The following is a 25,233-nucleotide window of genomic DNA, read 5'->3' as shown; positions in this document are numbered from 1 at the left end:
TATACTTGATATTGGTCAATAATGTTTTGGTATGCAATATGATGCTACAATTTATAAGGAAGAAAGTCAAAAGCACACAATACCAAGACAAGAAAGTGTTTTTTTTTATAGCTTAATACGGAAGTTGTGAAGGTTTTTGTCCACAGTTTTTATAACTTCCTAGTACGTGTAAATATACTGAAAGGAAAAAGAAACGCAGGGTAGTATAATTTTCGATAAAAATTTGACCACATGACCGAAAATTACGAAAATTGGTCAGAAGAGAAATTTAGTTACGGTGCATCAAAATCAGTATTCAGAATTACTCAACCGTAAAATTTATGACGTCACGTAGGGAAAACGCTAAAAAGCCCAAAACGCGTGCAATTTGATAACGACGAGTTTGTCAACAAATCTTGTGGCATTATTTGATGCATATGAGGTATGTACATCGTTTTTCAATATTAAGAGACATGAATTTCTTGCAATCTTGGCACAGTTTACGGAAGTTCAATAGGGTCTTGTTTTCGAATTGCCTAATTAATGAAAAAGGCAACAACTGTTTACAAAGCAGTCTCTTGTAAATTTTCCCCCATAAATCGTGTTACCTGTAGTCAGAGAGGGTCTGGAGTGGTTTTCAATCAACCGTGACGATGACAATAACGCGAAACAGAGCCATGTTTCGAGCGTGTTATTTGTCCTGCCATATCTTAAATCGCCACTTTAATACCACAGAAACGGCCATTTATAGAGACGACGATTATAATCATTACATTCATACGAAATTTGAAAGAAAACAATTCCGCAATTTGGTTTTTTGAGCCAGTCAACTTACTGTTGTACATCTCACTGGCGCATGCGCGCGCCGTTTGACTTATTTTTTTGCGTGGTTACCCATGCTAAATATAGCCAGGGTTTGAAAGATGAACACTCTGATGAAATTCCATGCAAAGGAGGAATAAGACTTGACAGATGCACGAGATGGACATTGAAGATAATAAGAGTTTTCGATTTTCAATTTTGGGGGGTATTGTCATTTGAGCTTCAATAACTCATGAATAATTGGACAAAATCAAATGAGAATTTCGTTATGTCTTTTTGAAAGATGATTTTAAAAGTTAGATAGGAAAACTAAAAAATATTTTAAGAAAAACAAATCTAATTCATCTCAAAAGTTTACCCTGCGTTTCTTTTTCCTTTCAGTATATGTTTGCCCGATTTTGTCTGAATTTATGAGTTAAATTCTTGTTAACCATTGATGAACGAAAAAGAACAGAACATGAATGCACATAGTTAGGTTCATTGATTAATATGTCATGGTAGGAGGAAAAAGACCTCTTCTTCGCGTTGGTTTGAATATTTTTTTTTTATAACAAATATTTACTTTATAATTCCATAGCAATATATTATTGCTGAAGTCGTTTTTAAATGTACACAATAAGAATATTTTTTAAATTGTAATGGAAATAAGTTGGTCTGAAATAGAAAGGAAAAAAGACACGTATTGAATAAATGGTTAAGCCCAGCATCTCACAATATCGGTCCACTCGTGCGTATTGAACCTGTGTCCCCAACCTCACCCCACCCCCACCCCCCGACGTACCCCCGACGTTTTGCATGGCAAGTCCAGTTATAACTCATGATATATAAACATGTATATACACCATGATATACATATGGTCTCAAAAAGTGACAGCTCATGTTTCTAATGCACAGGTCAAATAGAGTTTGGGGTTCGTCTTCAGTATATAGTAGATACATGTTGTATTTTAAATTTATCTCCCAACCCCTATGAAAAGGATTTTAATAAAAATATACTCTTTCCTTCCATGTGAAATTAAAAAGCTTATTATTCATTAAAGGGTAACTGAAGATAAATTTACTAAATCTGGACAGAAATTTATTTCAAATATTCAGTGCTAGTGTGCAGGGTTATTTTTTACGCTGTATACTCTTTCTTGATCCAACTTGAGGTGTCGAGAGTACATCTATCACCCAGTTACGGAGAAATGTGGCCTGGTTCATATTTAGACAGTTTGTCACAAGCCCAGTGGAGGTCGTTTGATTGATTTGTACATTTTTGTATTTCATATTACCGGGTATATAAAAGTTTGAAATAGTAATTCAATGTAACAGGACATAGAAATTCTAAATCGATTTAAAAAAAAAATGGAGAAAAATTCGGCTTGATTTTTCATGAATCCTGCTGAAACATTTTAAAAACCAAAAAAAAAAAAAAAGAAAGAAAGAAAGAAAGAAAGGAAAGAAGTTACGAGTAGCATGTTCTCTTTTATTCATTTTTGATATATACCCCGGTACCTATGTTTAATTCAAGTCCTGTAATAGATGCCACAGAAACAATGCTGAAGGGTTACTATTCGTCAGGGGTTCTTCACCTAAAGGTCACATATAAAACCTCTCCGATTTTGTTCATTAAGAACTGCGTTTAAAACAAAACAACCAGATAATACAAGTATATACTAATAACAACGGTCAGTTGCTTTATACAGTTGCCTCATATCACGTCATATTACGATAATCCAAAGTTCAATTATCGTATAGATGAAGATGTACTGTGAGCCAGTCACCTTAAGTTAAATTTAAGAGGTATATATGACCACTAATGTATGTTATCGAAAAAAAAGTGGTTTGAACAGAACAGCACGTGCCACAATCTTTACAATATCATTTTGAGAGGGAAATATACTCAATTTGCTGTGAATATTGTCAATTTATTGTACCCTTAATGTTGTTAAAATCAAAAACAATGTTTTGGAACCCCATGAGTATTAATTTTAAAAAATCCTGATTAGATACCAGTATTCTCTTTCTCGTTCAAAAAGGAGAGCAATTTGTCAAAAAGCATATACCCCCCCCCCCCCTTAAATCGTATGTATATACTTGTAGATCAATTGTCTCCAGTCTTGAAAATTATAATTAAATAATTTAAAAAATGATTTCGAAATGTCGTGACACCCTTATTTCATATCCTTTTCAACAAGGTAGAAATCTAATCTTTAGCCATCTATATAATGTGGGATAACACAGCTACAGTTTGTAAACAAGATATGTAAATTTTGACCGAATAATTAAGTTGCGATACGATTTAAATCCTTGACTTTGTTTGTACAGAGTTTAAATGAATCTAAACAGTGAAATAGAATTTTTTGTAACTAGCAACCTTAGTTTTTCAAGAGTCACGTAAAGTGGACGTTTTATCAAAAATATCAATTACACCTTAAATAAAAATTTCCTTGCCAAACTCAGGTTCGAGTGATGAAATAGAACGATACGTAAAAGGACACATCTATTTTTAACCATTGTAATGACAAAATTTCAAAGGTATATTGTAAATGTATGCACGATTTACGCTTGAAGTTTAATAAAGGTATTTCCCTAATGAGTATACAGAGAGAGAGAGAGAGAGAGAGAGAGAGAGAGAGAGAGAGAGAGAGAGAGAGAGCATGAATTCGGTATTGCTAGACAATCGAGTGTCGTTTACAAATTGTTGAATTAGAAAATTTATATGAATTTCTATTCAATAATTAGTAAACGACAGGAGCACTGGAAGTATAAAGAGTAAATGCACCTTGAGGAAAATACTGGTATAGAGAGAGTGGAGTCAGCACTATTGTCTTTTTCCAGTACTTCAATAAATGTTGCATCGACATCCCAGATAACCTGCATCTCGCTGATGAATAATTTGCGTGCAGCCAACATTCCGTCTAGATCTGTAGGTTAATTAATTATCGGGATGACATTAAATGTGTATACAAAACACAACCTCTCGCCATCTTACGTCATACAAACAATCGATGTCTCCAGTCAGACAATTTTACACCTATCTCCAGAAAAATCTGACACACTGCCCAATTTAACAATAATGATATACATACTTTGCGTATATCATCGTTAATAAAATTCTTTTGAGAATTCTAGCCTGGAACAAGTTTGATCCAAAATGACATCCTCAGAATGTCCTATATTTATAAATATGCATCAAAATAATTGAACTACATTTAGCCTAGTTTTCACGTAATTTTCTACCAATGCCACATCTTTCAGGATGCTTGTGTTATAAATGTAACACATACTATATAATAAATCCATATTCATACACGTTAAATTTAATCCTATCCTTTTCTCTACAGTGGTGCTTAATATTCCATATACTACATATACAAAAATAAGGAAAACATGATTTATTCAGTATAAAAATTTCTTTTTTTATTTCTTTTTTGTATAAAAAATGACATGAATAACAAAATTGAACTGCAATAGCACATACCAAAGAGATGATCATTTTACCCACGGTTTATTGGTGGACCAGGGTAATATATCACGCAGAGTCATCAATGCATGGGGGCTATTACATTACAACAGACAAATTGAATAGTAGAATCAAATCCCAAGAAGTTATTTTCTGTGATTTATCGATCAATACATATATCTAATTCACAAAAAGAATAATGACACATCTTAATTTTGATTCTAAATCGAGAAACAAGAATGAAACATATCGGTACATGAATACAAATTCTTAAAGGTTAACATTTTCATCTATTTCATTTACATTACAATATTAAACATTTTTTAATATTAATTAAAGCATGGTAAAATTTTGATAATAACTAAAGCATTGTTTAATAAGTTTGTATGTACTAAATTATAAATCGGAGATAAGAGATTTGTAAAGGCTTAGTCTATACCAGATTTTATTGATAATAATGCAGTACAATAATAAATTTATGCCGCTGCATTATAACTGCCCTGTGCAATAGGATGACAAAGGTGAACTCCTATCTCTTAATCATACACCTATAGCTCCTCCCGCCATGTCAATCAACTCTAATCAGGTAACCGTGTTATACTTGCACATGCTTGACCAGACATAAATTAAACATTTAAAGGTTAATAAAAATGTACTCGTCGATTTATAAATTTTTGCAATTCACAAAATATGGTAAAAAGCAGTCAGGCCATGTTAAGAGTAAATGCACTATTTGGGAGGGGATAAAAATATTTTTGACATGTACAAAACATTGTTTGAATGAACAAAGTATACATTTTATCTATCCACTTGTTTTAATTTCTAAAAGTTTCTTATTTATCCATTTAATTATTTATCTTTTTGTTTGCATGTGAGCAATTCACAAATATTTGATCACTTTCGATTTCAATGGCAACATTTCGCTAAACTCCTGTAACACAGGAAGAACACATATGAAATGCAAATTAAAACAAACTAACGAACAAATGGAAAAAACTTTTTCCTAATGAGGACACATGAAATAAAATTCCAGAGGACCAGCACTAAACAGCATGCACTGAATTCACCATAGCTTCTTCTCAATTGACAATTCATTTATGTTAACTTAAATATTTAAATCAGTACCCTGGGTACAATAGACTGAACAGTTAATTAACAGAAATCTTGTAAACAATTAATATTTTGGCAAATGTGAACTGAATATCATCAAATGCTTGGCAAAACTTTCTACCTGCAGAGTCCCTAAATTGCTAGAGGCCTCAATGCATGTAGAAATCAGTGCTAGGACTTAAGTGCTATAAAAAATGAGTATTCAGATCTCACAAAAGATGTAATAATACTGTCGTCATTCAGGACTTTGTCCCCTGAAAAAGCCCCTGTCAGACAGGAATATGGTATTCATTTACAATCATTTGCTATTTTTTTTTGTATTTAACACCCACCCACCCTCTTCTACCCACAGAATTTTGGACTTAAATGGAACAATTCAATCCAAATTATCATAAAAATCAATAAATGAGCAGAGATAAAAATCTGAATTTGTGTATAGTTCACATTATATCCAAAATATTTTTTTTTCTTAAATTGGATGAATGATGGACAGATGTACACTTTAAAATATGCTCTGAGATTTCTTAAGGAGGTTGTGTCTACTTCTCATGACATTGCTTGCACACGATGACAGATCCAGCCAAGTGTGTAAGAGTTTGGAACAGAAGAGACTGCACACTGTGGAAACTTTGTTTCTTATCCTGTCCTTTTCTACACGATAAATCCACAATCACACAATTTCCTCGATAGTCCCACCCCACAGAACTTTGTATTTCTTGTGTCGCCACTGCACTATTGAGGTCTTATGGCTCTGAATCGTTAACCACATAGATAACACTTCCCGCAACATCCAGGCAACCAAGAATTCAAATTTGGAAAAAGGAAGTGGTCCATTCTGAAAATTGAGACATAAAATCTATAAGCTTACAGAAATTATCTTATTTATTGATCATCTTAAGACAGACTCTATTTTCACGATCTTTATGCATGATCAACTCTTTTACCAATATTAAGAAAGTTCACAGATGAGAAGATAATTAAATTATACAGTCAACTCAAATATTCATTCAACTTTATATAGTCATGAATGCAGAACCGCAGAAAATGCAATTTGGAAGGTTGTAAAAGTAAAGTATTTTAAAATGAAATAAAAGCATTCTTTAAAAATTTCATTTAACAATAGGAGTTGTAAGTACAGGTATCTGATAATGCATTAGCTTTTAAGATTCCTTAAATAGTAAATTACAAAGTAAAATTGAAAGCTTTTTCTTAGAAACACTGTCTGCATCTTCAAGCAAAATTTTAAAATTTCTAATGAACATTGTGAGTCACTATGCTCCACTGACTAGGGTATTTGCCCAAACATGCTGAACAAATCGTAAACAAACCCTGTGTAAGCTTACCTCGACACATGTGATAAGGGTGTAATCAAACAGGAACCAGACTAGAACATGCATGAGGAAGAAGCCCATGGAACTGATGCCAAAGATGTATTCAGCGGCCCAGGAGGCCACCACGCCCATCAACATACACTCGGACAGCGGCTCAAACAGGATGAGGTGAGGTAACAGAGAGATGCGCAGCTGAGACCACCTGTAGATCGAAATCAATCAAATTATAATCACAAGTCACAAACCCATGTTAACAACCCTACAGAATTTTTTTTTAGAAAAGAGTTAAACCTTCTTATGAAGTACTGTGTACATATCAGTTCCCTAAAGAACTTGAATTTTTTTCATGTCCATAAGTGTCATCATATGGAGGATGGGGAAAAGATAATGTTTTCTTATTTCTAAGATTTCCTTTTATTTAAGTTCCTCCTAAGCAATTTTTACTGTATCTACTTTATTTGGTAAGCTTGAAACTTGTTACTTCTGCATTTGATTAATGATGGACTTGAAGTGTAGATTGCATGTTACTGTTGAGTTTAGAATGATGGACACCTAATGGTGCAATGTATCTGTACCTGATGAGTCTTTGATGAAAATGACTCATGCTGTAGTGTCCAGAATTCTGCTGTGCTGGCTGACTGCATAATACTGTTTTATATCCTCTGCAAAAGACAACATCAAAACTTACATGTTGTTCAATTATTAAGAACAAATTGCTGATAATTCCATAAGAAAAACATATTATTGTCTTCAAGTACATGTAATACTTATCAAAACAAAAAAAAATTAATTGTAAATTAATCAAATGACAGATACTCACTCTTTTCTTATATTTTCAGAGATAAAATAATCTTCAGCTAAATATTTGCCAAGAGGAGCAAGTCCTCCTGATTTTTCTAAAACGTCTTTTCGGAAAGCGCAAGACATGCCTGTTGAACAATTAATTCCTACAGAGTTAGCACTAAGGCAGTTTCTGGACTGAAATGTTCCAAAGTAAACCTGCAACAGACAATAACAAGCATTACTACAAGTGCAAACACCGTAAAAACATATGCATCAACATGCATATTCCACAGGATTTGAAATTCTAATTGTCTGCTAGGCCACAGTTTTAATTTGTTATTTATTTATTTAAGATGTTCTACCATCCAACTAACTTATTCTTAAACTACATGTAGTATTAAAGTTATGTAATTGTTAACAGACTCTTCTACTCTATTGCATCCAAACATTAAAGTTTGTTTATTCTTTGAATAATTTTGTTCCCTGTTGCATTTTTGAATATTTAGCCAACATTTGTCCTTTATGAAGGTGAAAAGGATTAAATATTTCCATGATCTATTTCACACTGTATTACAGTATAATTTCACACAGTTTATAATGGACTCAATCAAGCTTTCAACAGTTTTTTTCTTCTTTCTTTTTAACACTGACATACTATCACCAGGAAGATTCCTTGCAGCAATGCTACATTCTGAACCCTCATGTTGTATATACGTATATTATTACCTGTATATAGAATAGGATTTTATGCATGTCTGACACTTACTTTTTCATATACAGCAGCGAACCCTTTGCGATTACATGAATATGGCATCTGTAAAACCAACCCTACATCAGGTTTCATAAAAGACATCATGTCCATTAATGTATCGGGATTCACTGCAAAAGTAATAATAAGGAAATCTCGTTAGTATCGATCCCTGCAAGGGAAACTCCGAAAAATCTAATAACGATGATGCATGGGCTTTTGCCTTCTATGCAATCTGACATGAACAATTTGCTGTCCTTAACACTTTGAAAATTGACCCCGTTCATTAATCAGAGATTGTTCCATGTCCATTACAATCATATCAGCACAGAAAAATCCATCATTTTCTCACACAATATCACGACTACATAGGGTTGTCATGGTTATTTCATGAGAATCAGGAATTATCATTATTTTTTCTCTTCTGTTCATTGAAATCAATAGCTTCAGGATTAAATTTTAGACACTGAAGAAAAAGTTACATATTCACAGAAGTATGGAATTTGTAATACTTACTTAAAATACTACTATCAGATATAACTATCAAATCATATTTGGCTGCCTCGTATGCTTTGCACATGTTGTTGACTTTCCCATTGGGGCCAACATATTTAACACCTACAAAAAAATGAAGACAAGTGTAAAGAATACAATAAATAAATAGCAAATATTTTAAATGTCAAATGAAATAAACAGTGCACTTAAACATTGCAGATTTCCTTAAAAATGTGCCATTAACTTATTATTTTTTTTTGGGGGGGGGGTGTCAAAGCAAAGAAAACATTCTTACATTTACTACGATGCTGCATTGCATAATCTAAAGAATTTCTTTACCAGACCCCCTCCCCCAAAGGAATAGCAAGTCAACATTGATTTGACACATTGCTTACAATACCAGGATATTGATTTTAAACGCAGGGATAATGATACGGCTTACAACACATTGTCACAAAACACCCCCTATATATATAACCACTGTAGCATATGTGCAAACTTACCTATGAAAATTTTAGCATCTACTTTTGGGTATTTTTCCATTAAGGCTTTAACAACCATAAGAGCTGGATCACTTTCATCTTGTAAGCAGAAAAGAAGTTCAAACTGAAAAAGAAAAAAAATATATGCAAGTCATTTGAATAAGCAATGAAAATATCATTACCTTAGTAAGCTAGAAAGTAAATGCTCCTTCTAAAAGATACTGAAAAAGTAACTATATAGGGCTCTACCATTAAAGTAAAATTTGCTAATGTGTAAATTTAATGATCTTCACAGCAGTGCAGGCTTTCGAATCAATTAGACTAATTAATGGGATGAGAGGAAAGCATATAGCCTGATAAAATTTTATCAATATCTCCCCCAAAAGACTGCATATGGGAAACAGTATCGGGGCCCCCAACATATGGTAACATATGTGTATTACTGAAGTTAATAGATGACTCAGAGTTCAAACATGTCTTGATGGCCAGATAGTGGATTTTCCCCTCCTTCATTTCACACCATGCTTATTTTGCATTTTTCCCCATGCTGCACAAATTCATTTTGCAAGCAATTTTACCACTGAAAAACATTCAATATTCAGGGAAGCAAATTTACTATAGTTTGCATCAGAGCAGATGCATTCATATCCCCCTGGGTTGACATTTGCTTTAAAGTTAATGGATCAAGGGGAAAATGAGGCATCCAGTAGCCTGGAACATATTTCCCTGCAGTTAGTGCATTTCTAATTATAACTCTCCCGACTATCACTTGAATAATGTAAAAAATATGAATAATTCATGTTTCTTTAACTAAGGATCACTATAGTCTGAGAATAAAAACATAGTTAAACACCATGGTAAAATTTAATTGTTAATACCAACAATAAACAAATACATAAGATAATAGATGAGTGTTAATTCAATACTTACAGAGGGATAGACAGTTGTAAAGAAAGACTCTAAATTGAAATAAAGATTTGGATCCACCCCGACCAGAGGTTTAATGATGGACACGCCCTGGAGGTCTTCCGGGGAGGGAGGCGGAATGGGATGGTGTAGACGATATTTTCTGAAAAGAAAAACAATCATGCATTTCAGAAAGATTACTTTGTGTATATGATTTCATAAGTCTGTGTATTCGTACATGTACTTAATTATGGGTAATGATGTACTGATGGGAATTTTTTTTAAGAAACTGTATCTTAGTTTTGTGATTGTTTTCTCAATTAAATGGCTTTATCCACGCACATTCCACTCATACTGTGTTTCATTCATGTTTTCTCAGTTCACCTAATTCTCATTTAAAGGAGAGGCATTCGGGTCAGGAATTTGACCTAGTTATGCATCCGTGAAAACTCTACTTATAGTACTACAACATTATATATTTCTAACGGACTATCACTGACAATGGCAATCATTCGTAGAGAGATAGTCCTGTCATCCCTACCAACGATGAAAACAAACCGCGACTTATGTACCGACCGACCACTCAAGTCCCAACACGATATTAAATATCACATATAAAGACCTTTAATAACCAAAGATTAATATCCAATTGCACTTGGGTTCCATAAAGATCATTATTACATATATTGGAATATACTTTCCATGCTTCTTAGACTTATTCTTTGCATAATCATACATTTAATGTTTGTTTGAAATGGCTTCATTTATTTAATTCTAAAAAGACTAAAACTACTTTAAACTGGATCCTCTACATGTACCAAAGGCCCAATTGAATAATCCATTTTAATAATACAAAATATTAACAGAATATCCCTTATATGTCATTTAAAATCACCCACTCTGAAGGACTGCATAGACAGAAAACAAAGCAATGAAAAAATAAGTTATTTAAAGATTTCCCTTTACTTTTTCAAATGCCAGTGGTGAGCATGGTGAAGACTTAATGTGTATTGTGGGACATTTAATTCCAACTATCAATAACCTTCCCGCACTGTTTGGAAACCATAGAATGCGACTCCTTGAGTCTATAGCAACCAGAGTCCTCTAAGGTGAAAGACATTTTATGCTTGCCCACACTTCATACCACGACAAGGCCTCAGAGACTAAATGTATCAACCATACATTAAGGTTTATCATGCAAGCCAAGGTCAGGAATAATGAAAAATAGGTCTTTAAATCAACTCAGATAAAATGTGTTTAAATTTATCATGTATATGTCACCAAAACTTTTTTCACTTTTTTGAGACTTCAGTCCTGTGCTCTTATTCTTCAATACACCATATACCTCACAACAAAATCATTTGGTCCTGTAAAAGTTTTTAAAATAGGTATTTTTTCAATCAATAATCTCTCGTGACATTTCAAACCCCGTGATGAAAATTAACAATCATCCATTCCTTATCCTAATAATCAACCCAAATATGCATGTAGACTGGTCGTCAAAAGCATCTTAGTAATCAACTTAATATTGTGTTTATCCATCCCTCCCCTCTTCAACCTCTCTGACTACTTAATTGGCATCTGCCACTCCCCCACAGACATGCATGTTCTATTAATTAGCTACTTTAAACATTGACTGTGAAATGTCTCCCAGCTATCACAACTACTGATAAAAATCCACAGAATCCATTTGAGCTGATATGATAACCTGAGTACTATCTCTAGTTCATCATACCCAGTACTAACTGGTTTCATTTCACTGTACTAGGTATACTACACTTCATTAAATACAAATTGACATAACTGATAACAATGCCCCATTATCTTGTTTATGTGAACAATTTACACACTTACAGTCCAAAAAGAACTGGGACTGATACATGTATAGGTTCAGAAGAGGGCTTTCATTAAATTGAGTCCAGTGTGTAACTTCTATTTAATTGTGTCCCCTGGTGGATATAAGGGGGCTGAATAACAAGATTCCACTGATGAGGAAGGGCTAACTTACTACAGAACAATTCACTTGATTTATTACAAACACTTTAGAATGGTCACAAGGGCTGCAGGGCTCCTTGTTACAATGTGTAAATCTGTTCTTTCATGCTGATCAATGATTCCTTGCCTGGGGACATAGTTTTACTCTAATGCCCTCTCAAATATGCATGATTCACAGTTGTCATGTTGTTAGAAACATTCACTGTCACTTAATATATAAAAGTTTTGCATCATAAAATTTTTTTATGATACCAAATTTCTGCCACTTTTCACACTCCATGCCCATAACTGCAGTTTATACAGTTTATACTGCAATGAAACTTGGATAGAAGAACATTTTGAAAAGGACCCATTTTATAATATTGGCTTATGACTATCCTGCTTAGTAACATAAACTCATCTGGATTATAAAATATACAGATTTCTAGGTTTAATCCCACATTACTCAGGGCCACTTATGAATTTATAGTCCCTCATACAAATACTTCCTATCTACGTACAATCCTCCCAGCAGAACGTTTTATTTCTAACACTTGAAGTACTTCCTACTTTGTTAATTTATAAAACTGCCCTCTTGAACATGTATCCATACTAATTTCCTGTAAGTATCGAGTGTACCATGGTATTTCAACAGAATAGTATTGTAATTCATGGGACGATAATCCCCTTTGACCCTGACCTATGAAGGTATTGTCATCCACATGACGACAAAAACAAAACCGTCTAGAAACTGGTTTTACCTGGCCCCAATCAACTCCATGTTTACACATTTCTTTTAGGACTTTGCAAGAAGACATAAATACACACCACAACTATGCAGCAGACTTATTTTGGTCATGATTGTCACAGAAATATTTTTTGCCATTACCGTAAATATCATTATTATAAGGAAAGATAGATGTGTGTGTAGAACTAGTAGAAGTTTCTCTGCATGAAAGCATTCTTAGATTTTGAATACATTAAAAAAGGGGCAATGAAAACAAGGTCAAATAAACTTGAGAATTCTTGACAATGACAGAATTTTCAGCTGACTCTTTTTTGTGAATTATGTCAGGGACATACACACTGGTACTATTTAGTTTCCCAAAGCTGTGTCGATTATCCATACACTGTTTCTCAGCAGTTAGCAAATAATTAGCAGTCACTTTTATGTAACATATGTGTGTGTACACAACATAGTATAGAATACATGTAACACTTCATGTACATAAATCACTGATTGTGACATAATAATTTCCATAGTATATCACCTCTGACTTAGGGATAATTTGAGGAGAGAGAACGGAAGGGGGAATTAAACAACAGTATGTCAAGGACATGACCTGGCAAACTTAAAAAGTTCATAAAACCAACAAACTCATTTTTAGTAGACTTTTCAATTCTGAATTACCGGATAAGACCTCTTCACTATAGGCATATCACTCAATTACTCCAAAAGAGATAATCAATCAAATACAAATTTATAATTTATAATAGATTAAATAATTGCCTTTCCTGTTGATAGAGCTACATCTGTAACAACAAAACCCCTTTAAGGATGTCAAACAATTATAGGAAAACAACTTCCCTGGTGTGTTTCCTTAGCAGATAAAATATTTTTTTTTTTTTGCTAGCTACCTCAAGGTATATATATCATGTATATAAATCAATATAGAAAGAGCACATTGAAAATCGACAGATATAGCAAATCCTTTGCAAGTAAACCATTATTTACTTCAGTAATGATTGTTTGTCTGTGCATTTTGATTGCTTTGGTGGGTCAGTGTTGAGGTAGAAGCTTTTCACTTCAATGAAAGAGATCTTTTCATTAAAGTGTGTTCCATGTTCAAGGACTCAGAAAAGGGTATAATTACTATCATCATATGACTACCCTGAGTACAGAGTGTTGGGTACTACTTCACAGCCTATAACCCTTCTACCAGGGCAATGAGATTCGATGAATATTTCAACAAATACCGAAAAAATTTAAACCTAATGAAAAGTAAACCAGTCCACAGGCACAGGTTCAAAAGATGTGATTTACATCTATGTCTTCCGGTTTGTACTAAGTAACTATCTCTGTTTGTTAATCAAAACGTAGTTAATATATCTGTAATCTTGACCCAATCTGAAGTCGATACAAATCAGTTCTTAGTCATACCGGTCATCTGTAATGAATTTCTCTGTCAAACAAGCAATGCGGAATACCGAAGTACGTATTCATGCCCCAACACCCCGCCCATTTTTACCGGCATGTCGAAATTCGGCATTCCTCCATGTTATGGAGTCATACAGTATTCTGGGATCAGATAATTAATAATTTAATGTACACAGACAAACCTTTCAAACTTATTAATTAATGTTGTTGATTTATATCAGTCAGTATAGATAAAAACTTGATTATTTGATGTTTTCTGGTCACGACGGTGACATGCCGTGCTTGTCTTTTGATAAAAAATACTAAAAATACCATTATGAATAAAAATGTAATGTACTTACCCATAGATTATGGCCAAAATATGCATAAACCAAACGAAACACCATCCTCCTAAAATTAAAATAGCAAGAGAGAAAGCAAAATAGTGAGCTACGCTCATATTATCATGGTGACTTTCGTGTGTTCGCCTCTCTAATGATATTGTAACTGTGACATCACGGACATGCGCAGTCGACATAGTGAAGAGCTGTCTGTATCATCATCTTAGTCATTGTTTTATCAGGAAAATCATGTTTAATGACCTTCCGTATGATGACTATAAATTATTTATTTCGTTACTTATTTTGTTTACTTAATTTTAACTTTAAAAATGACCGCTGAGCGCGCAATTTTAACGTTGGCTTAACAACACTGGACATGTTTGTGTTTGTTTGGGTGTTTCTAAGTTTCAAGACACGTACCCAGAATACTTTAATATTAACATTGTACAAGTGCATGAATATTGCCTTAAATAAAATGTTTGTTTGTACTTTGCTGTACATAAATATTAAAAACATGCATTGTTGAACAACCGCAGTTGTTACGTAGATTAATAATAGTCAATAATTAATATGACATAGCCTAGACCTTACAAAGATCTCAGCTATATTTGATATCCCCTTTTTTCGAAATTATATAAAGATAACGTTGTATTAACAATTAATACACACATCCAAACATATGAATTCAATAGATAAACAATCAAATGAATCATTAGTTAAATAAATAAAATTATTTTAATTAACACATATATATATACTCAAGTTCAATATTTATTCTCTCAAAGTTCAAACCAAAATATGGTACATGAGGTGCAATATTTTAAATAACATATATACATTATATACAACTAAAACAGGGAAAAAATATATATAATACATGCAATTGTGAATAAGCCTTGATGATGAAAAAAAACCTTTCCATTAATTCTTCCTGTTTATTGACATATATAAAAACATGAAAAACTATAAAGAAAAATTAAACAATACACCCATTCTCAATATAAGGGCACAAATGCCTCTCTGATTTTTTAAAAAATGAAGTTCAAGATAACAATTTTTCTATCAATTACCTTTGAAAGAAAGTATCTGAAGATTTTGTTTCCAGATTTTTTTCATCAAATTATAATACATGAAATAATGACAAGACGATAAAGTAGAGGGTGATTTTATTCAGAAATGTAGCTTGAAATGTACGTTACTCTTTCTTCAATGTCCAAAAAAATATGTCAAAAAAAATGTAGTCATTAAAATCACAATTGGAATATCTCATCTTAACACCAGCACTTCCTACCAACTCTGTCACCAACATATTTTCTCGGCAAACGAACGTGCGTTTGATTTTTCCTTTCAAAAAACAAAGGTTACTTTTTGATCCAGATGTGTAAAAACATTATTTAAATATATGCTCTCAATTCTTCTCTCTGTTTTTATTAAGAGCGATCAGTTTGGAATCTTGTCATTTTTAATAGATACTGGAACCTAACATGTACATGTAGTAAAATTCTATTTTGTAGTTATTGTCTTTTTTAACATATATCCATGCCGATTTAGAAAACTATGTAAATGTAACGTACATTTCAAGATATATTTCTATTTAATAAAAAGCTTAAAATTCATCTAAAATTCATCTAAAAATTCATCGTTTTGTTTCAGTTTATTCCAAAAAAGATTCTCTATGTAATCACATTGTGTTATATGTCACAATCACCACTATAAAGACACGATTGCCTCAGAATATGAGTAGGTAACGTACATTTCAAGCTTGTAATAATATGAAAATTAGTAATAAGAAAATATTGAAAAAAAAGCAATTATTGACATAAAAATCATATCAATGAAGCGTTTTAAGGCAGTAATATAAGAAATCATAATGTAACAAACGAGGTTATTTCATCAACTACATGAATGTCACGTCACTTCGGTAACGTTCATTTCACATATTATTGGGGAGTCCCGTACACCTCAGTTCATAACCATTCTTTTGTGCTGTTTCGCTGAAATTGACACCGGTCGTAGCCTAGTTACTTCTAACTGTGTACAAGGTTACAGACAAAAAAATATAAGAGTCAGATGTATTTTGCTATGATCTATTGAAACTTAACATAAATCTATTCCGAATATATCCATCGACAGTCTTGTTAACAATTTCATTTAGTATGTTGCAACATCGTTTTTCAAAACACAAACATACGTGCTTTTCAGCAGATCTGGAAAAAGATAACCCAAAATGCAATGATTCAAACAAAACTGATATATTAACTCTGGTCATCTTAATGACTAATTTAGAAAAATTAGTGTGCCTTTCAGTATTTGAAATGTACGTGACCGTCTTGTGTTCTAGGTTTATTTGTTTTGTTTCTTTTTCTTTTCTTTTTTGTTTTGTTTTGTTTTGTTTTACCAATTATAAGCCTATGCATACCTTGTTTTAAATTATCAACAACAATTCAATTAATATTAACGAAAACGCACATGAAAAGTAAACAAACTGCAAAAAGGTTGCCAAAGATGAATTTAAGACACTTAGAAATAAATTTTCTAGCATGTGGTAACAGTTTAAAACATTTACGAGGATTGGGGTGCATTTAGATGTGGCCAGTTGTCAAATGGATTGTAACGATAATTTTGTTTCGCTCGTGTAAACGCAATTCATTGACTAAATTAAAAAAAATATCAGTTAGAAATACATAAAATGTACGTTACCATACGTAACGTACATTTCAAATATAAAAATCAAACAAGCATACGTTAGACGCGCAATATATTGATACTATTTGAACCTGCATATCATAAGAAATGCATCATACAGGTTTCGTATTCAGAAATATATACCAGGTATCAAAATTATATTACATAATAATTGACCTTAATATATTTTTTTCCTCAGCAGAGACGTTTCTTTTTATTAATTTTGGGATTTAGCCGACCTCCAACCTTTGAAACTTTCCTTTGTGTACACATTCGAGTGTGTGAAAGTATTAGAATACATGAAAATTCGTGCGAGATTCACTTAATTCGAATTTCATGGTAACGTACATTTCAGTCACGTACATTTCAAATGATCACTTTTCATGTAAAAAATAATTTTTAATTGTGTTAAGCAAAACGTCTTTGCCAGTTTACAGGATACACACATTGCTTATTCAGAGTCGTGATATTTTCTACTTAATATGTATTCTTAATGGAAGAATATAGGTAACGTACATTTCTTTCTTATCTCTACGATTGAAAATGTCTTTCATTCCGTAAACATATTTATAAAAGTTGCTCAAGTTGTTCAATTTCATGTTACATTATATATATTAATCCTTTGAAATTTCAAATTTAGCCCATCAATAAATAAAGGAGAACAAAACTATCAGGTGTATAATCTTTGTGTTTGTTTGTAATGTGGTTGAAATAGAATTAAGCGACAGGGACATTGCACAATAAAAATTATTTATTATCACAAAGAAAATGTATTTATTGTTATGAAAAGAAATATATATGATACAAGGTTTAACTTATCAGAAAATTTTTACTTGAGAATCAAAATATATATTACACAGAGGGGATTCAGAATAATATTTGCCTCGACAGTAACGTACATTTCAAATAGGCTACTATATTTGAATTTGGAACTCCTTAAATACCCTTTCAGATCGATAATTATATGAATTCTTATTCATTGTTATATGACTATATATATTTAAAAATTACATCAGTGGTATTTCTTTTAAATGAAAATGAGGCGACATCATTTGAGCCCTTATATTGAGAATGGGTGAATAACGCAAGAGATGCAATAATCCAACAAGGAACAGGCTAAAGTTAGATAGGATTTATTATACACGATTTTATAAATACATTTAATGCCCAAAGTTTACTCTAAATATAGAAGATGTACATGTGCAAATTATATCATTCATTTTGATATAATCTAATTGTATATCTTAATAAAGTAATGAAATGAAACCTACTTTACTCAATATTAAATCTCCACTAAATAGTATATAATTGTACGGACTGTTAAAGGTTAATTAACATATTCTGAATATATTCTGCTAATATATTTACTTTAATAAATGATTTAACATAATTATAGATCTGTATGTGCATGTTATTTTATATTAGCTAACACGACATGAATCGTCCATTTTCCCTTCAGTTTCGTTCCCAGTTTCACTTTCTACAGGCCCTCGTTCTCCCTCCTCTGTAACCTCGCCACTTAACACTTCATCCCCGGGAGGTGCTTCATTTTGGTGGCCGTTATCATTTCCTTCATTTTTGAGGTATTTGTAATTAGCCGGCAATCCTTCCGTTTTCGGGTCAGCAGCAGTTAATAACGAAGTTTGATCACGATTATTCGTATTTTTTGGTGATTGTTTAGGATCATTGAAGATAAAACTCTTCGAGGGTTCCTCTGATATTTCCTCAGGTGGTGATGGTATCGTGTCGGCCCGGCTCTCACGATGTTCTACTGAACCTGTTGCTGCTTCGCACGGATCATGGAATTCTGAGAGAGAAAAAAATATTTTAAAATTTGATAAAAAAATATCCTTCTTGTATTTTTTGCAAAGCTTCAAAAATATCTGGTTAGTGTACCTTTAAGCTTCAACTGATGAAGATTAGTCAAAGATTTATCTCCAAACATTTGTAAATGATATACTATGACTGAGCTAAAGCCTTAACGATTGAAAATTTTTTATGGAAATATTTTTTTTTTTTAAAGTTTTATAATTATTAGTTTTAAAAAATTTTAATGGTATTATTGCTTGTACAATCTCTTTATAAAACAAATACATTTTAAGCCAAAAATGTGACAAAATGATTTAATCCACATTCTACTGAGATAAACATGCCTTATTATGGGGAGGTGGGGGGGGGGGGGGGGGGTACTCATTGACACTGTGTTGTGTTTGATTAATTTTCCGATACTGTGTTGTGTTTGAATATATATTTTTCTCAATGTCCACAAAAAAAAATTGCACTGGTGTAGACATGGTAGAGAGGGCCCTTAAAAAGTTCCTACTGGTAGCTCTCGACTAGAGAGGTGTTGTACTATAAAAAACACGAAATTTTATTAATTAATTAAAAAATCAATTAATTTAAAAGAGGAAGAAGTTCGATTTCTTTCCTATCTTTTTAATAAAAAAAAAGTAGATCCGCACACATAACAAAGATTAATCTAAATATAGATTTACAATGTTATTATAAGCTTTAAATACTAACACAAGATCCACAAACACAACGGCCGGTTAGCTCAGTCGGTTAGAGCGTCGTGCTAATAACGCGAATGTCGTGGGTTCGACCCCCACACTGGCCATTATTTTTTTTTCTTTTTTTTTTTATATTCGTCTTGACAAGGACTATGGAAACAAACAATTTTCTACGAACATAATTTATTTAAGCAAATTTATACTTAAAAAAAATTAAATAACTACCCTTGATTAAGATTGAGATTTTTTTAATGTTGCAGCAGTTGTACATGTATTTCCATAAAATGAACTTTTTATATTGCATTTTGTATACTCCCCATAATCAACAAAAGCTTTGATACACCAGTAGATTTGCAAAACAACAATTTATAATCTTCTGTTTGATTGGAAGGGAGGGTGTAAAAAATTTTTTTACATCACATTTCTGCTGAGCATTTATGGTGGGTTGGACAATTATTTCCGTTTTCCATTGATTTTTATGGTGAAAAATTGGGAGGTTTACTACATATTCATGCATACTACTTGTATGTAGTTTTTTGAATCAAAAGTTTTGTGTTCAGAATTGTCATAACTACTGTGAATCAGTATTTATCAAACACAAAAGTGTCTAACACACTTGAAAATAGCCCAGGAGGTATTTACCAAATTTACACATGCAGTAAATGATTTTTTTTTTCAAAGTACATACAGATATCTTGCAACAAAAGAAGGAAAATAGTCAAATAGTGCTCTTTTAAAAACCCATTTTTTCATGTTTGAAAATCTTTTTCCAACCCCCCTCTTAGTAACCACTGAAACATTTTAAACTACTTTTGTACACAGGCCTTTGGATTGCTCAAAAAATTGTGTGTGTCAAAAAAAGATAATTTTTAACACCTCAATTTTTTTGTAAGCAATCTAAAGGCTTGTGCTTTTGTAGTACATTTTAATGAACCCAAACCAAAACTGAAAGAGGGGTAGTATTTTGAAAAAATGTTACAGAAAGATGGACAGCTAGTCATACAACAGACATCTTACCAAAGCAAAAGCATAAGCTAAACTTCAAGTAATTCTATACTCTCTAAGGCTGTTTTTTTTTTAAAATTATTTTTCACAAAATGACCACATAATTATCAGTTGGATTTTTTTTTTATTAGAGAAAATCCTAAAAGTGAACATATTGCATTTGATGTATTAAACAATAAGCTTGGCAATAATACAGATAATAAATTACATTTTACAAGTATTATACAATCTGTTACATGTATACCCCAAAATACTGAGTAATGGTTAAATGGTAAAATGAGAGATGAAAAGCAATCATAAGCCAGCATCCATTTCCACACACACTATAAATGAACAGATCACTATCTAAAAGGAATGCTTTTTAACAGAAATTCTTTTGAGTGAAAATGAAATTGTGCTTTAGACAAGCTTAACATAAAAAAAATCAAGCTAACACATAAAAAAATTGACCTACTTCCTCTTGAACATGTATTAACATTTTTTCCCAGTCTTCTATTTTTCATAATTAAGTTAACACTGAAATAAAGTTTGTACACATCTGTGCGAATAAATTATAAATCTAAATCCCTGAGATTTCCCAAAGTTACAAAACAAAAAATGCAAGAAACTGAAATTTAAAAATATTTTTAACATCCAGAGAAATTATCTCACAAATGTCTCCTAAACTATATATTTTTCCCAATCAGACCCCATTAGTACAATGCAGCATCTTAGTAGTTCCCTATACATAAGCACTACTTACAATCACCAGTACATAACCGATACTGATAAGTAACAAATGGGAAGTTTTAAAATTTAATTCAGTCCCAGTAATATAATGACTAAAGGCAAACACCCCATGTTTTTAACATATCTACTTGTGGTTCTAACATTAGATTTACCCCCTCTTTCAGATCAAATGGATGCAGGAAGGTGGGGGCACGAAAGGTAAACCACACATTCAAACCAAAAATTATTCAAATGTAGTTAGTTAATACCAGGTAGATTTTTTTGGCAACAACTGCAGAAATCACACATATTTAGTCCTCACAGTATTCATACCTCATCTCACCTTAACAAGTAACTCACAGTAACTACTGCTATAATCATTACTGGCATATAATGAACTAGAATACAATTGACTATAAAAATATAATTCATTTTTTTTTATCAGAATAACAAAGGGAATCAACAAAGGCAATAACCACTCCTAATGCCCAACTGGATTTTGATTGTGGGGCAACCACAGGCTCTAAACAGATGACCCTTAACTATGACTAAAAGAAATTCTTGTGACAAAGAAATTGCTACACTCTTAAATGATATTCAGGATTATTGTTCGTTTCATTTCTCAGCACTATACAAACTTAATTTTTATAAGACTACACAATCTATATCAGCATTCAGGATTAGCATCTCATCAGTATTTTAACTATCAACTATAGCACTATCACTTAGATAAACTACTATCACATAACAATTTTTAACATCCCACAAAAACAACTTTTTTCCCCAAGCACTGATGTAAAACTGGCCCAAAAAATCATTTTGTACCCTTTTTGATGGAGGCCTTCAATCAATTTTCAACACAATAACATTGGTGCCATGATTCATAGGTGATAATCAATATAACAATTCAGTTTATAACATAAAACTCCCTAGATCGTGCATTCAAATCAAAATGCTCTACAATCTTCGAAAATTTGCTCCATCTTTTACATTCCTCCTATATTAATGAACATGTCCCATATACAGATCATCCAGATACTTTGAAAATATGCATGGTATGAGAAGTCTGAATATCAAAATATCTTGATGTACATCCTGTGATGTAAATCTATTTTAAACATTTTCTAGTTTTACACTAGTTTATATCCACTGTATGGTGGGAGGATCTACAAGACAGTGCCAGGAGTGGATCATGCATGAGTGTGAGTGTTTTATATGGAGCTGCCAACATGGTGTTAGTGGAGTAGGCAATCCATTCTCAAAATGTCTGCTCATCATCACATTCATCAGTCCAATGGCCAAACACTGCAAAAAGAAAGAGCACATTCACCCCTGATCCCCAGCACTATCATTTAATCAGCCTGTGATCTATTTGCACACAAATAAGGTCACTTATACGTTTTCCAAAAAAATTATGCCATATCTATATTTTTTCTTTTTAGGTTTTAGTTCATTTTAATGGAAAATGTTGAAGTATTACAGTTTCTATATTTCTGACAATATATGTGTGCAAATTATCAAAAAAATATGCAAAATAAAATAATATGGAAATTCTATAATAGGTCTAGGACAAACACTATAAATAAATGCAATTTTTTTCTTAATTCATGCCATGCTTTATTTGTTTTTTTTTAACTTATATTTTCTAGGCATAATATCGAGCATGTTAACTGATGATGAAACTATGACTTGTGAGAGATGAAATGTATACAGTGACATACCTTCACAAATATCACAGTAGGGACGGGAGGCTTTCCTGTCGCCATGGTAATGGGTGGGGGAGGGGGCATCATCCTCGTAGTCCATGGCTTGTAGAGGGCAGTCGTCAGTGTCATGCTGATCAAAGACGTCGCATATATCACAGAACAAACGAGGCGGAGCTCGGGATTTAGGAGCCCTAAAAAAGACAAGCAAAACCTTTATTTTATTTTACATTTTTAAAAGGACAAAAATTTGAAGTTTTATAATTATTGGTGCCATGTCAAGCAGGACTATCTCCATTCACTTTTAAAATACTTCACTTTAAATCATCTGTAACCACAAGTCCAATAATGCTATAGGCTGTCGAGGTAATTTTTACATACACCATTTCCTATTTCAAAGTACACTACATCTACTTTTGATACAAAAATGTATTCCATATGTATACATTAAAAACAAGTATTTCCTTATGCAAGTTCAGAGCTTTCATATGTTTCAAAGCTTAAGAGAGTTCAAACCTCAAATCCATTTTATAGATCTGCAATTCATTACCGGTAATTGTAAAAATCAAAGTGCATTCAACAGCTTGAAAAAAAGTAATAAATGTACTACTTTTAGAGACATACAGTATATGCATACAGAAATTGGCCCTGACATACTTTATTACTGACAACTATTCTTTTTTAAAAAATCCTAAATTTGTTATTTTCTACAAAGGGAAGCAACTCACTCAGATTCCATGGAGCTATCACCGTCTCCATTAGTAACGACCCCTGACTCCATTATTTCCAGTCTAGTCTTCAATTCTTCATTTTTCTTTTGTAGATCTACAATGACTGAATTCAGGAAGTCTACTTGGCCCAAAGCAGCATCCTTTTCTTCTGTTAATCTGGATACTGCTGGGTTCCCTGGAAAAAGGTTTTGTGGACGTGTATACATGTACTTTTGTTATAAAATTAGAAAATCTCAATAAAATTCCTAAAAATATAGATGACCTTAATTATTTTTGTGCACTTCCAATATTTCAAATACCAAGGATACTGTAGAGTCTCATTAATATGGACACTTGTGTTCCCCCAGAAAGTTGTTCAGATTTATAATGAAGCAAGCAACTTGAATACTAGCTGAAGGCAAAGTGATAATTGGCATCCAAATTAATGAAACTCCACTATACATCCAAATAAACACGTTTCTTTCAGATAAACACTCTACTTTCAGTTCAGATCTAAACTTTAAAATATCTCAGGCCTTGAATATTTCATATCAGGCCCTTTGATATTAATTCACATGAGGCTCCATTCCCTACATCAAAACTTCGGTTTTCATTTTTTCTTACAGCTTTTCCTGTACTTAGACCTATCTCTATCATTACAGCCTATGTTATGCATTAGTTCCATCAACATTGAACAAAGCACTTTCATTTTTTACCCCATGACATTACTTTCCTTCACTTAGACCTACCTAAGCTATCATTACTGGCTATGTTAGACGCGTTAGTCTTGGCTTCCTTCAGTAAGTTCTCCAGCTTACTGATCTTCTCCAGGAACTCGGACTTCTCTGTCTCCATATTCTGGACCTTGGACCTGTACACTTCTAAAGAAGAATTCTCATTCTGCAGGTTGGAAATCTAAAGAATGAAGGAAATCCCTATTATAATGCAGGAATAAAAGCACAATTGATATTCTTCAATAATGATATTAAAAAAATATTGCAATGCATTGATGTGTAAAAAAATATTGTGTACAATTCTTTGTAATCTAAAATTACAATTTTTAAGTTCTGTCAATGTTTATGTTGGTGTGTGTGTGTGTGTGGGGGAGGGGGGGGGGGGGTTAATTAAAGCTTCATTCCATGTCATAAGTTCTGTCAATTTCTTTTGACATTCAGTGCATGTCTATTTTCCAAATACCCTCCTTTGACCTTGTGCCCTGCTAGTGTATACCTGTTTTTTCTGTCTCTCGAGATCTTCCGCTCTCTGTTGTAGTTGTTGTGTGGTGTTGTCCAGCTGACTCTGGAGGGACGTGTTGGCGTTCTGTAACTCATCCAACTCTTGACTGTGTCTACAAAC

General features: G+C 32.6%; 2 protein-coding genes and 1 non-coding gene across 18 annotated transcripts in view; 1 reads left to right on the top strand and 2 right to left on the bottom strand.

Moving 5' to 3' along the window:
- Nucleotides 1-4,542: 4,542 nt before the first annotated feature.
- On the bottom strand, nt 4,543-14,768 carry LOC134244328 (ceramide glucosyltransferase-like). Its single transcript, XM_062726601.1, has 9 exons — nt 14,578-14,768; nt 10,129-10,267; nt 9,220-9,322; nt 8,738-8,839; nt 8,240-8,352; nt 7,511-7,689; nt 7,266-7,352; nt 6,703-6,892; nt 4,543-6,194 (listed from the first exon to the last, which is right to left on the bottom strand). Exons 1-9 carry the CDS (start codon nt 14,751-14,753, stop codon nt 6,030-6,032), a joined length of 1,254 nt encoding a protein of 417 aa, XP_062582585.1. The 5' UTR covers nt 14,754-14,768; the 3' UTR covers nt 4,543-6,029.
- A 3,740-nt stretch (nt 14,769-18,508) lies between these two features.
- LOC134244326 (CAP-Gly domain-containing linker protein 1-like) overlaps nt 18,509-25,233 on the bottom strand; it is a 43,736-nt gene continuing 37,011 nt past the window's right edge. For 14 of the 16 annotated variants that reach the window (XM_062726586.1, XM_062726585.1, XM_062726589.1 and 11 more), the window contains 5 exons: nt 25,108-25,225; nt 24,627-24,792; nt 23,896-24,073; nt 23,186-23,361; nt 18,509-19,048 (listed from right to left, as the gene is read on the bottom strand). In XM_062726586.1, the coding sequence (XP_062582570.1) occupies nt 18,663-19,048; nt 23,186-23,361; nt 23,896-24,073; nt 24,627-24,792; nt 25,108-25,225 (1,024 nt within the window). In that variant the 3' untranslated portion in view covers nt 18,509-18,662. Of the gene's footprint in view, nt 19,049-20,860; nt 22,770-23,185; nt 23,362-23,895; nt 24,074-24,626; nt 24,793-25,107; nt 25,226-25,233 lie in introns of those variants that run through there. The other 2 variants (XM_062726588.1, XM_062726599.1) reach the window with 2 other exon arrangements.
- On the top strand, nt 19,785-19,858 carry Trnai-aau (transfer RNA isoleucine (anticodon AAU)). Its single transcript has one exon. It is a non-coding gene; the product is annotated as a tRNA-Ile (tRNA).

This window comes from Saccostrea cucullata, unplaced genomic scaffold (assembly GCF_032062105.1).
Source record: "Saccostrea cucullata isolate Sc308-1 unplaced genomic scaffold, CSIRO_AGI_Scuc_v1 ctg330, whole genome shotgun sequence".
Classification (NCBI taxonomy): Eukaryota; Metazoa; Mollusca; class Bivalvia; order Ostreida; family Ostreidae; genus Saccostrea; species Saccostrea cuccullata.
This window is presented reverse-complemented; position numbering and strand designations above follow the sequence as displayed.

Bases quoted from the DNA above. Each gene is read 5' to 3' on its own strand.
- LOC134244328 (XM_062726601.1), bottom strand. From the start codon at position 14,753: ATGTCGACTGCGCATGTCCGTGATGTCACAGTTACAATATCATTAGAG. The intron at 7,690-8,239 runs GTAAGTGTCAGA...TGTCTGTTGCAG, and splicing joins TCGCTGCTGTATATGAAAAA to GTTTACTTTGGAACATTTCA. The intron at 7,353-7,510 runs GTGAGTATCTGT...TGTCTTTTGCAG, and splicing joins TCTGAAAATATAAGAAAAGA to AGGATATAAAACAGTATTAT.